Raw genomic sequence first — 13194 nt, forward strand, 5'->3', positions numbered from 1 at the left:
GGATGAAATGTCCTTTTTCCTCTTCACTTTGAACAATAGACACAAAGCAATGGAGAGGAATACACAACACCTCAGCAACCCAGAGTATAAATGACATTATAATAGGCTACTATTGTGGGCTTGCCTGATTTTGTGTTGTGTTATGTTTAACTAATGTTCACTAGAACCATGCAATCAACTCAAGCTGACATTGACGCCTGGTATGGCGGGCTGCTATTATAATTTATAGTTAGTCAACAACATTTCATTACCTGAAGTCTGATCTTGTAACAATACAATATTGTTCTTAGTGGTTCCGGCTGCCTCTCGTTGGGTTGCTTTCATGAAGGTTGCTTCGCGCTTGTCTTTGTTCAGTGGTGCAACGCACTAAAGTATCTCACTAGAATGTTAAGCCGCGCACAGTAGTTCCACCTTCTGCGTCAGCACAATATCATTACCATATGATCGTCATTCGGGGGGGCACAGGGGGGTTCAGACTCACTGCTACAGGGGCACTGGCCCCTGTTGGCCCCTCCCTAGAACCGCCAATGGTGCCAACTTCACGACGGGGCTTGCGATGAGCGACTTTGCAGAGATTATGTCCCGCGCTGAAGCTCCCCTGCCGTGGCCCCCGCTAAGTGTGGCTACATCGGTTGGATCTAAATAACTTCTGAAGGACTCCGAGCTGCACGGTGTTTGTCTGAGTGAGTATATGAGCATGACACACCTAGAAATAAGGTCCAGATGTCAAAAAACCGAAGTTGCCCTTTAACTCAACATCTTCAGTGTGCCGTCCTCTGCCAATGGGTGAGGGTGCACACATCACATCTTTCAGACAATGTCTCATTATTGCTGCTTGGGAGTTTGACCTTTTGCAGTGTTGGTGTCGAGCATCACGTGTTGGAGGCATTGATAGTTCTGGTAAAGCTGATGATGCCATGCAGAACGCTCTGTATCTTGCATCGTTCACATTTTCAGCAGATGACTGGCCATACAGGTGGCACACATATTTGCAAAGTACTTCAAAGATGAACTGGTCCAGGTTAAAACTTCTACCTAGATTTGAAAATGCAGTGAGGTATCCTGCTTTCTCACAAGCTACAGAAAATGTCTCTTTTTCCCCTCGCCATGAAAAGCACCAGTACAGTCACAGCCGGAGAAGGTATGAGTCCCAATAAGTGCTGAACACAAACTCTGTCATGATCATCCTGCCCCCAGCCGGTCCTTCCCAGGATGAAGCTCTCTCCCCCCCGCTCCCCTCCGGACCCTCCCCGGCGCTCCGGGAAGTTTCCTGCTGAGCGTCTTGGAAGCGCGCACGGCTGCGGGGTACATCGCGGTGAACCACAGTCCACCCCTCACTTTCCTCCCACATCACCGACGCCGAATTGGCAGGAATAAAAAAATAAATAAGGCTGGCAAAATAAAGAAAACGAAAAAGAAAGTACTGAATGAGAAATAGGAAATAATCCTGAAATGCATGCTTTTACTCGCGACGTTTCGACCGGAGTCTGTCTTCTTCAGGCATAAACGCAGAAAAAAAAACAAAAAACAATTCAGATGAATAAAGTGCACAATTCGGCCTCACAGAAAATAGAGGTTCTGGTCTCTCCAAAGGATAAAGACAGAATCAAACAAAGCTATCGTTTGGTGCAGTGTCTGAATGTTTCCCATCGTGTTGCCGAAAAATTCTGTCTTTGTTCTTTTTTCTGCATATCGAAAATTTTTGATGACTTTTAAAAGTTTTCGTTGTGTTTTCATCCTCTGAGGTGCTGGAAGATCGCAGCCTGGTCGCAGCCATCTTGAATATTTTGTGCTCTCCTATTGGACCAGCAGGTGACACATGACTCAAACCGCAGCACGCATCACAACAATACCGCTATGCCAAAATCTGACCGACTCCCAACACTGATTTAAAAAAACTGCGGGATTACAGATGGAAAACTTTGAACATCTTGCCCAGAATCAGTGCATCTTTTTAAATGAGTAAAAAGATTGCAGTGTCACATATGTCAGAACGGGATGAAACAAGACAGCTTTCACCTTATGGCCTAAGACAGGGGTCGGCAATTAGATTTGGCGTCGAGCCACTTTTTTTGGGGGAACTTGAATCACGGGACGGATTGACCGGATTTCATTCCATTTGACAATCACTGGCCTCAGAGAACTGAAAGCTCAGCGGCTCCTCTCTCTTCTTAGGAACAAGCTTTAGTTTCTGAGCTCTTTCTCCCACCAGCATGCACACACTGCTCCCTCAGCTTCTGAGCTGAGTGCCTCCAACTCCCTGAACTAGCAGACTGCTTCCACCTGCTGCCTCAACCTGCTGCCTTCAGGCAGAGAGACACACCCAGACCTCACACAGTGGGGGCGTGGCCTGCAGCTCAGCTCCACACCAGGATTTCCATGAGCATCAGCTGAAACGCATGCAGACACAGCATGAAAAACACAGCTATACAAACACATAGTTACAAACACACACACACACACACACACACACACACACACACACACACACACACACACACACACACACGAGCGGAGAGACAGAATACGTTACTGTCCATGGTGCTGAAACATTTACACTTGTTCACTAAACACACTGCCCCCTCCACACATGTTCACATAAGAATATTTCTTCCCTCCCTCCATCTCTCTCTCTCTCTCACACACACACACACACACACACACACACGCTCACAAAGTTCATCTGTTGAAGAAATTCCACCCGCTTCATGAGCCATTGTACAGCTTTTTACCATTTTTTAGATGTTCAGTTGTTTCGTCAACAGTGTTCACGGTACAGATTGGGAACAGCTGTGGTTGTATGGTGCCTGTTAAAGGAGCACAGTTCTGGCTGCTGGGGGGGGATGTTGACCCTGGCTGGACGTGGCTGACCAGCCGTTTCCTCCCATCGCTTCTCGGATACCACTCCGATGGCTGTGTAAGGCTCAAAAGATGCAACAACACACTTGTTTGCAGTAAAGCGTGATTTATTTGAGTCCCATGAAGATACAACGATCTGATTTCCAATTGATCCCGACAGGTTCCAGTAAGACGCCAAAGAAAGTGGCCTGACAGCTGTCTGACAGCTCCACAGCGTTTCCACAACGTTCTCTCATTGCTTTAAAAACCTGTTTGCCCTTCCGGAGTCACAAATATTAGCATTGTGTCTGTAAGCATGTAACAGCAGGAGCAGACTGTGGCTCATCTTGCATCTGTCAAGGAGGTTATGGTTTCAGCACATACGTATGAATCAGTGGCGGCTGCTGGTCTTCCAAAGAGGGGAAGCTCATTTTCAGCATACATTGTAATATGTGTAATCTGTTTTTTGTATGTAAATTCTATTAGCTTTCATGCCTTTTGTATGCCCTGTCAAAGTTAGACAGATCCTCAAAGCCCACTTGTGACCAGACAACACATCCCTGAGATGGTTTCATCCAGTGGCATGGCCAGCAGGATATTTTATTGGTGACAGCGCTTCCAGTCAGCAGCTCACCTGGTCAGACCAGGACAGCTGAAAGGACCTGTTACTTTTCCCCACCTTTCGGCACCAGCTCAGTCTTAGGAGTTGATCTGTTATGCAGTTTAACACCAATTTTCTCTTCGTAAGGAAGAATATCAAATGGCTTCGCCAAAATCCGGTCCACAACATTCACATTGTCTGCCGCTGTGTGCAGCTAGCGAGCAGCTGGAGCTGCTGGAGGCTGGAGGCTGTGTGAGAGAAGGGGAGAAGCTCCACAGCTGCTGGTCGAGGACAGAAACTACAGAGTGACTGAAACGAGTCTCCAAACACAACGCTAGTCGTTTTTCACAAACATAAAGTCTCCAGGGATCAGCAAAGCCTCCGAATCAACTCAGAACAGCAGAATGACAAACTTCAGAAGCGCTTTGGTGCATTTTTTTTACTTCAAGATCGCTGATTTACTCATTTCGGCGTCAATCAAGCTTCACACAGATCATCCAATCACCATGCAGAAGCTCAGCGTCCAGACCAGCCCAATTTTCCATAGACCCCCAGAGACGCTGAGCGTCCGTGGGCGGGACCAGCCCAGTATTTTATCCAATGAGCGTCCAGTTTCACTGCAGCAGAACAACCCACTCTCGCTTCCGCATGGACGCTCAGCGTCCGGCTGTTTAAAACGCCGTGCTGCTGCGAGGAGGAGTGAGAAAAAAGCCGAGTCAATTACTTGAGATAAGTTGCCGATTCTGAACAAAAGATGAACGTGTTGTAGCGCATATTTAGTGAATGAAATGTTCACACAACAGTAAATATTGGACCACTTATTTTTTGATATTTTAGGGGAAGTTGAGCTTCCCTTGCAGTCTTAGAGCAATCGCCACTGGTATGAATATACTAAAAGTATTCACTCAAAAAGATTAATAACATGGTTCACACACTAATAAATGATTAATACTAACCGTGTGACTGTAACGACCAAACAGAGGGACACAAGCAGTGGTGCACCACTCAGTATGGCTTGGGGTATTGTTAGGTCCAGTGGGAACTGCTTCCTGTGGGGGCGGAAACGTTGAAGAGCAGTTCGATATTGCTCCACTCTTCTCTCAAGGGACTCTATTTGGAGCTTCATGATATGGTTCTCTCATGTTGAGGTGTGGAAGGCCACACGGCGTTCGTGATTCCAACGTCAGCTATAGTCACGTCATTTATCTCCTTTGTGGGCGGCGAGTCCTGAATAACGCGGGCATCGAGGTGCATTATTCAACACTTGCTGTTGAGCCCGTTACTCTCTGGTTCTCGCTGTCTTTGACTTGATGACAGGAAGCGTTTGAAAATTCACCATCAAGTGACTGATGAGGACTTTGGACTGGGATTAAACAAGTTTTCTTCTTCCCACTCCTTTTTCAGCAGAATAAGAAAAAAAAAAGGGGGGGTTAATGTTGCGGTTTTATCTTTCTATTGAAATCACTTGAATTATTGATTGTTTTAAGCAAGTTTCTTGAATTACGAATATTGTTGTTGTTGCTGTTTTAGTTAAAATCGTTGAAATTTCATGACATGGTGGATTATAATATTCTGCAAATTATGTATAAAGTACAAAGAACACTTCAGCCATAGATATTCAGAGCAGATTTAAAAAAAGAGAAAGTAACTACAACTTGAAGGAACAGGCTCTTCACCAAACCTAAATGTTGAACCACAGTGAGGGAACGTTGCAGTTCAGTACAAGGAGTCCAGTTATGGAACAATCTAGATCTAGAATTAGAAGAATGTAACTCACACACCACATTCACTATGTTTTAGATCCGAGTCACCATCAAAACACAAAGAAGCACAAAGAGGATCTGATATGAAGCAGCAGTGTGAAGAGCCAGAGAGGCTGCAGGCCGCTCACTCTGCTGCTGTCTGGGAGTTGTCTGCTGGTTCTCCTCTGGGGTTTCTGTTGTTTGCTGCTGGTTTTCAATATTGACAGAATATGATGACATGAGATGAAGGAGCAGAGAAGATTAGTTCATTCTTCTTTCTGCTCACTTTCATTTAAGCAACTGAAAACTGTTCAGTATTGACTGAGCTCAGAGAGAAATGGATTACAGATCACATGAAAAGACTGATAACAAGGAATTTCCTGACAGACTTCAGTTTACAAACTGATTTTACATTTTCAGCCAACATCAGTTCTTTAGAGCCCACAAGGTGATGAGATTGACTAGAAAGAGGAATGTCTCAAACAGGGAGGAGGAGGAGGAGGAGGAGGACACACAGCGATTAATCTTTGTCACATCCTGAGGAACCCTGGTTCGATGCTGGACTCTCACAGCTCTTCACACTGTACCACTGACACTCAGAGCTTCTGCTAGGTCCTCTGGATGAAGCTCTGCTCTCAGTCGTCCTCAGAGTCATCCTTATAGTCGTCCTCAGAGTCGTACTCGAAGCGTTCCTTCCACCTGCAGAGAGATGAGAGGAGATGATCAGAGTCTCTGAAGCAGTGAGGACTTCAGTCCTGTTCAGAGCAGCAGTCAGCAGCTCAGAGCTCATGAAGGACCACCACTGTCAGACCAACACAACAAGCCTGTGGCTCCTCTGATTGGCTGACTGTGTGTCCTCTGCTGTCCAATCCTGAAGCTGCTCAGCGTTCTCCTCTCACAGCCTCACTGAGAGTCAAACACTGGATCTTTGTTCTCACACTGACTGTGTTTAGTCCAAACCTGCTGAGAGCAGCATGGACTCACTCCAACCATCTACTGACCTCAGAGTCTGCAGGCTGCAGTCTGGACTCTGCTGAAGATCAACCAGCTGCTGCACATCTGGAGCCTGCAGCTGGTTGGTACGCAGGTCGAGCTCCTTCAGGTGGGAGGGGTTGGACTTCAGAGCTGAGGCCAGAGAAGAACAGCTGATCTCTGACAAACTGCAGTAAATCAACCTGAATAAAGAGAGAAAGCAGCAGAATCAGTGAGGAGGAACCAATCAGATGTATTAATGGAGAAATAATCAGCTCTACATTACTGAGTCCTGATCAATCAGCTGTTCTGTTGTTGTGGATCTTCACCACACACAACGTTCACACTCCTCCTCATGTCCACACACACCAGTCAGCTGCTGCTGAGCTCAGTCCACTCTCTCACTGCAGGATCAGAGTCTCAGATCACAGCTGCTGACAAACATTTCTCCTTCTACAACAGGAACAGACAGTCAACTGACCCCAGAGTCTGTTTCAAGAAATGAGCCAAAGCAATGGAGAAAAACTATTCCTCTTTAGATGGGACTAATCAGACTGGTCCTTGGTCTCCATTTCTTCTTCTTCAGAAGGTTGGAGCTCCGAGGAAGTGAAAGAAGAACTGGGGTTCTTCTTCTCTCTGATTTGTTTGTTTGTTTTTAAAGTAGTGAACTCGGGGCGTGCATCAAGAGAGCTCTACTACAGATCACCATTAGTGTAAGCCACCACAAGAAGATAAGGTAACCGAGTCCACAGGTAGAATGTGAAGAGTGATTAAAGATCAGTGTGATCATGCAAATGTGATAGCGATAGTGTTTCATGCAAATATGACCTCTGACCCCTCAGAGGGCCAGAAGCAGGTCAGAGAGGCCCTCAGTGCTCAGACAGTTGGTGGCCATCACAGAGCCCAGACCCGAGCCACTTCCCCAGGCAGACGCCCATGCGCCGGTCCAGCAAATGTGTGGAGGTGAGCCCGACTATATCTAGCCGGTACCTCTCAACCTCCCTCACAAGCTCGGGCTCCTTCCCCACCAACGAGGTGACATTCCATGTCCCTGGAGCTAGTCTCTGTGTCTGAGGATTGGGTCGCCGGGCACCCTGCCGTCAACTGCCACCCAATCCACATTGCACCCGGCCCCTACGGTTCCCTCGGTGGGTGGTGAGCCCAACGGAGGTCATGCCCACGTTGTCCCTTCAGGCTGAGCCCGGCCGGGCCCCGTGGGCAAAGGCCCGGCCACCAGGCGCTCGCTTACGAGTCCCAACCCCAGGCCACTCACATCAATGTATTGGAAATGACTGCGGTGCAGCAGGTGTTACTTCATTTCCAGCATCTTGGTCAGGTCAGACAACACCATGGTGGTGGCCTACCTGAACAGGCAGGGGGGGAACAAATCCCCTCCCCTGCATCGCAAGGCGGCAGAGATTCTGCTGTGGTCAGACCGCCACCTATCCTCTCTGAGAACATGACACGTGCCAGGCGCACTCAATGTCGGCGCGGACAGGATGTCTCGGGGAGGCCCACTTCCCGAAGAATGATGTCTGTCGCCCCGAATGGTAACCCGGATCTGGCACAGGTTCGGCCGTCCGATGGCTGACCTTCTCGCCAGTGCACAGTGCCCACTCTGGTTCTCGCTCAGGTCGTCAGACGAACCCCCTCTCGGGGTAGTAGAATGGGCTCACGGGCTCAGGCCTCTGCTGCTCTGTGCAGAGGTGTCACGGTGGGTGACATCTGCCAAGCTGCTTCTTGGGCTTCTGCGTCTATCATAAATATGTAAATAGATTGAAAAGATCAACACAGAAAAGTTCATTTATTTGTTTAAAACAGAATATTCCATTTCATTTTAAGCGTGGCAAAAATGTTTTTCTGAAATTGTACAAGATTTGGGTGACATGAGAAGTTCACGTGATAGTGTGACCAATAAGACGACACCAGGGCGTACTGAACTGTCACGTCACTGTTTCTTAAAAGCGGGATCCTGGACTAATGAGAGCCCTGTATTGTGCCCTGTGCCTGGAGTGTGTGTGTGAACTGTGAGCCTCTGGTGAGTAACTTTTACTGAAGTTAGTCTGATAAATGGAGTAAAATGTGTTGCTTTTGTTAATGTTAATATGGATCAATGAGGCATTATTTCAATGAACGTGGTAGTTAAAAAAATGTTTTATATGACAGTGTTTTGTTTACAGCTGCCCTCATTCCGTGGTTTTTTCGTGAGTGGCGGTAAAAAAAGAAAGATAAAAGAGGGAAAGAAATGTTCATCCATTTTGCTTCATGTTAAAACTATAGTGTGTAACTTTAAAACGTCGATGAATGTCCTCTTTAGCCAAGCCACTGCTAGTGGAGATGACAAAATGCAGATTAAGCCGATCGGCTCCTCTAACATGTCGTGGGATTTTTCAATATATATAATTCTTGCTATGCGTGTCGACCGGCGACATTCCCGCGCTGGTGTGCAGGAAATTACGCATTTTACGTCACAAGAAGGGAGGGGGAGGACGGGGAGGGTCTCATAGCAACAGGCCCAGCTCAGGCAGAATGAGGAAGCGGCATGGCAGTTAATCCAAAGAAACGGCCGAGAAAGAGTCCTGAAGTGGATCCTACCACCAAAAAAAAAAAAAGCCTGGACGGTCGGCAGGATTGCTGGCGAAGGAAAGTGACAGACAGAGAAGGCAAACGAGGATTTGTATTGGCGTGGCTTTTCCTCAGTGGAGAGCATTGAAAGCAGAAAAAGAAAACCATAATAACCTCTTCAGAAGAGTCCATCTTTTTTTCAAAAACTGTCTTTATTCACAGAGAATAAAAACCGTTTCCAGCAGTGATTCGCGCTGTAGAAACGCAGCGGCAGCCGTGGCAGTGGTTGAGGGGAGAGAAGGGGGGGGGACACCTGGGCGTCCATCATATGGAAGCGCCGGCTTTATTGTTGTAAGAATTCCACTAGAGGGCGACCGAAGTTACGCACTATAGCTTTAAAACTGAGAAATGTGATCAGTTCATTGAATTTACAGTAAGAAGTGGTTAAGAAGCTGTGTTACAAGGTATATGTATAGGAATGTGTGTTTATATGTGTGTGTTTAAATGTAAAAGTATATTTTGTTTATGAAAACAACACAGTGACCCTGTTTTTGGCCTTTGCGGGCCGGGTCTTTTTCTTTGTCTTTTTCTTGTCTTCCTTTGTTTTCATTCCCTTCCTATGTATGGATTCCTGTGCTGATCTGCAAGACTACTTCTTCTAGTAGGGATTCTTCCGGTGTCTGTAAAGGTAACACGGGACCTCAGTGGTTGTGGCGGGCCAACCCAAGCAGAAAAAAACACAGAGACGGATTAATTTAACAAAATAAGGGACTGATTTATTGATTGTGGTTGATATCTTTTGTCTGGAGACCTGAAAAGCTAAAATTGTTTTGTTATAATTTATTTTTCTACAACTGTTTTTTTTTTTTTTTGTTCAATACAATCTATTTATATATTTATTTTTGACACGTGTGAGATTCTTTATTCAGTCACTCATTGCAATTTGTCGACGCTCCCTTTCTCCTGTAGCGACCCAGACTTCTGAATACTGGTCCACAAGGTAATTGAAGCACTGATGGAATACATATCTGTATCTCCCAGTCTTTAACCATTAACAGTTAGAGCTGAGGCAGGTTACACATATCGCACCTGTAGCTGCAGGTGGGATCGAGAAGCCCTTGCAGTGGACTGTGAGGTAGCACCAGGTGTCAGTGTTTACACAGAGCTGGTAGCAGAGCTGATGCTTGGTTCAGGCTCTGATACAGTGGGCTGAGGTTTGACTCACTGATTGTATTTCAGTGATGTCTTTTTTTTCACAGTGTCAACATTTGTCATGTCCCGGAATCCAAAGTTTTTAAATCTTGCATCCAAGTAGATGCTAACACCAAGACTGTAAAATGTTTCAATTCTGGTAAAAAAGGTGTTGGCACTATGCTGACAACACAGCACGAGCTTGTTACCCTGGGCATCAAGAGTTGCAGTTGACCGCAGAAGAAGTGTCACCAGAAGGATCTCTTTTGTAATAGACACATTTTTCAGCTGATACCTCCCTCAGAACTTCTTCAGATGGTCTCAAGGCATCCAGTGTGAGACCAACCAAGGACCAACCTTCCTCGGTCAAGCAAAGTGAGCTTCTTTCCAAAAAGACAAAGAGCAGTAGTCACGGCGTCCTTCTTTTCAAGCACTCTTTAAAACATGTAGAACACAGAGTTCCACCTTATTTCAACAGACTGAATGAGCTTGTGCTCTGGAAATGTCTGTTGCTTTTGGATTTCCCTGAGCTTCTCCATTGCATTTGTGCTGTGATGGAAAAATGCTACTATAGCACTGTGCCTCTGCTGGATGTCTAAAAGCTCAGGGATGGCCTTAAATTAGTGTTTGACAACGAGATTTGTTGTGTGTGCGAAACACGGGTAATGTGCCCACCCTGCTTTGAGCACTGCAGCCACTGGCTGGATTTTGACAGTTATATCTATTTATCTGCAATTCTTTTTTAGCTCAGCGCAAATATTGTCTGCAGTGTGCTTCCCAGAAAAGGCACAGGTTTCAAGCACATATGCTTGCATTTCGCAGTTGTCGTCAATAACATGAAATGTCACAGTTAAATAAGGCTCTGTTGCTCCAGATGTCCACATGTCAGTTGTTAATACTACACTGTTGGCAGAATCCAAACATTTCAGACATTTCTGATATTCTTAAAGACATTTCTTCGTACAATCACTGATATACATTAACTTACATATTGTGGTTTTTATTCTTTTCTGTTTTGAACATTAAAAGTTCGGGGTTTTTTTATATGAATGTTGTTGAAGTCTGAATTCTCAGTTTTCACCTCTTCTCTACAGAACTCCAAATCCTTCAACATCTGTTTCCTGAATCTTTTCTAACTTTGGTTTTAAATGTCAGCTGAAATGAGGAGTGAGTTCTTCTCCATTGGTTGGGCTCATTTTTTGAAACTGAAATCACATTTTCAAAACTCTAAGATCTTTTGGCTCAGCAGTCTCACAGTTCAGCTCGACGCTATAGTTCACTTTCTGAAGCTCATCTCTCTCCCAGAACTGTTCACTCATGTTTCAAAGCTACATTTCTTTCCCATATAAACAGTCAAGCATCTCCAAAATGTAAAGATCCTTCTCAACAGCATTGGCTCATTTTTCCAAACAGACCAGACGTTCTCAGTTCTCTTGGTTCTCTTGTCAAAAACAGCCTGGACAGTTCAGCAGAACCACATGGTTCACCTGTCAAAGACCAGACCTCTTCAGAACAGTTCACTCAGGTGGAAAAACTACATTTGTTTCTCAAACAAATGATCAAAGTCTTCAAAAAGCTTCGTCTCTTTGTCATTGTGAGTCACTGACAGTCAGAATGTAGAGATGTTTTGTCTTTAAGGCAGAGGAACATTGAAATATCCCTCATCTACCTTTCAGTCTGAGCCCAGTCCTTCATTCACAATCATTACTGGGAAAGTTTTTTGTTTTTCACAGGAAGAAGAACCTTCAATTTATGACTCACACTTTGCTCTCATACTTCCAAGGAAATATTTATTTTATTTACACACAAACTAACTTCATCCATCAGAGTTCAACATACTGTAATACACACACAAAAGGAGCAAAGAAATGAACAAAAAGGAAAACTGTATGAAGCCCACAGTGCTGTAAATAAAGCTGGAGTTTAACAGCTCACTGCTTCACTGGTTACCCCCTGACTGTCCTCCTCACCCCGACTGTCCTCCTCACCCCCTGACCGTCCTCCTCACCCCCCTGACTGTCCCCCTCACCTTCATGTAAACAGATCCACATCTGATCTTCACAGTACTGCAGTTTGTTCTTGACAGATTTTGACAGTTGATCAGACTATTGATCACTGATACAATGAAATACTGCTCATATGTTTTGGAGAGAACAACCATGAGACTGAGAATCTATCAATCAGTTGAGATCAACATGATCTATTCACTTGGAAATTGTGTTAAATCGAGCCTGACTGTGCTTCATAAGTTGCAAAGATGCTCTGAGACACTGAGACATGGCCAAAGCTATTTACAATGTGGTGAAATGAAGGGAAACACTGTTCTGTTGTGAGCAGTTACAGAGTAGTTTGGAGGTTTGTCCATGTTGTTTTGAGAATGTCATTTGTGTTTCAAGAAATGAGCCAAAGCAACGGAGAAAAACTGTAATCCCGTTTAGATGAGACTGACCACACTGATCCTTGGTCTCCATTTCTTCTTCAGAAAGTTGGAGCTCCGTGGAAGTGAAAGAAGAACTGGGGTTCTTCTTCTCTCTGATTTGATCTTTGATCTTTCAGAGAGCTCAACTGATGTGAAGACCAAACAGAAGCAGAGCCCAGTGGAGGACATGTCAACAGCCAAGGTTACTGGACAGAAAGTCAACAAGTCCAGAGTCTGCAGAGTTGCTGAGAGTCTGGAGCTCCAGCTGGGAGATCAGTGACAGCTGGATCCAGGAGAGATCAGCCTGCTTTGAAAGCTGAAGGTCAACATGGAGCGTGTCAGAGGTTCACAGTCAGTGATCCACTGCAGCAGCTTTCTTCTTCTGGCAAGCTTTGAAATGTGGAGCTGCACACGACTCTGCCACAGTCACAGGACTAAAGACCAGAGAAGAAGCTCCGGTCCTCACTGAGATCCTCTGTGGATCACTCTCAGACCAGCCTGATGTCTGACCTTTATGTCAACACAACTGTACTGAAACACACTTAAACATGGATTCTGACCTCAGAGTCTTCAGACGGCAGAGTGGACTCTGCAGAAAACCACACAGCTGACAAACTCCTGGATCACGAAGATCATTCCAGCTCAGGTTCAGATGTTCCAGATGTTTCTGGAGGGAGGGGTTGGACTTCAGAGCTGAGGCCACAGAAGAACAGCTGATCTCTGACAAACTGCAGCTCTCCAACCTGAATAAAGAGAGAAAGAAGTGAGATTAGAGGACAAAGTTTGATGTTGAAGTGACTGAGAGCTGAAGAAGGTTCAGACTGGAAGAGTTTAGAAATGTAAAGTCCAAACAGCTGAAGCCTCCA

General features: G+C 45.4%; 3 protein-coding genes across 3 annotated transcripts in view; all 3 read right to left on the minus strand.

Annotated features, from left to right (window-relative positions):
- Nucleotides 1–1311, minus strand: part of LOC115402263 (NLR family CARD domain-containing protein 3-like) — a 33611-nt gene extending 32300 nt beyond the window's left edge. The window contains exon 1 of the mRNA XM_030110777.1: nucleotides 1246–1311. Coding sequence (XP_029966637.1) covers nucleotides 1246–1311 — 66 coding nt within the window. The remainder of the gene's footprint in view (nucleotides 1–1245) is intronic.
- Nucleotides 1–13194, minus strand: part of LOC115402059 (NACHT, LRR and PYD domains-containing protein 4C-like) — an 868403-nt gene that overhangs the window by 69625 nt on the left and 785584 nt on the right. The window lies entirely within an intron of this gene.
- The window catches only part of LOC115402264 (NLR family CARD domain-containing protein 3-like), a 171775-nt gene continuing 163633 nt past the window's right edge, over nucleotides 5053–13194 (minus strand). Inside the window, exon 7 of the mRNA XM_030110778.1 lies at nucleotides 5053–5880. Coding sequence (XP_029966638.1) covers nucleotides 5817–5880 — 64 coding nt within the window. The 3' untranslated portion in view covers nucleotides 5053–5816. The remainder of the gene's footprint in view (nucleotides 5881–13194) is intronic.

The sequence above is a fragment of the Salarias fasciatus genome, chromosome 15 (genome assembly GCF_902148845.1).
Source record: "Salarias fasciatus chromosome 15, fSalaFa1.1, whole genome shotgun sequence".
Taxonomy (NCBI): domain Eukaryota; kingdom Metazoa; phylum Chordata; class Actinopteri; order Blenniiformes; family Blenniidae; genus Salarias; species Salarias fasciatus.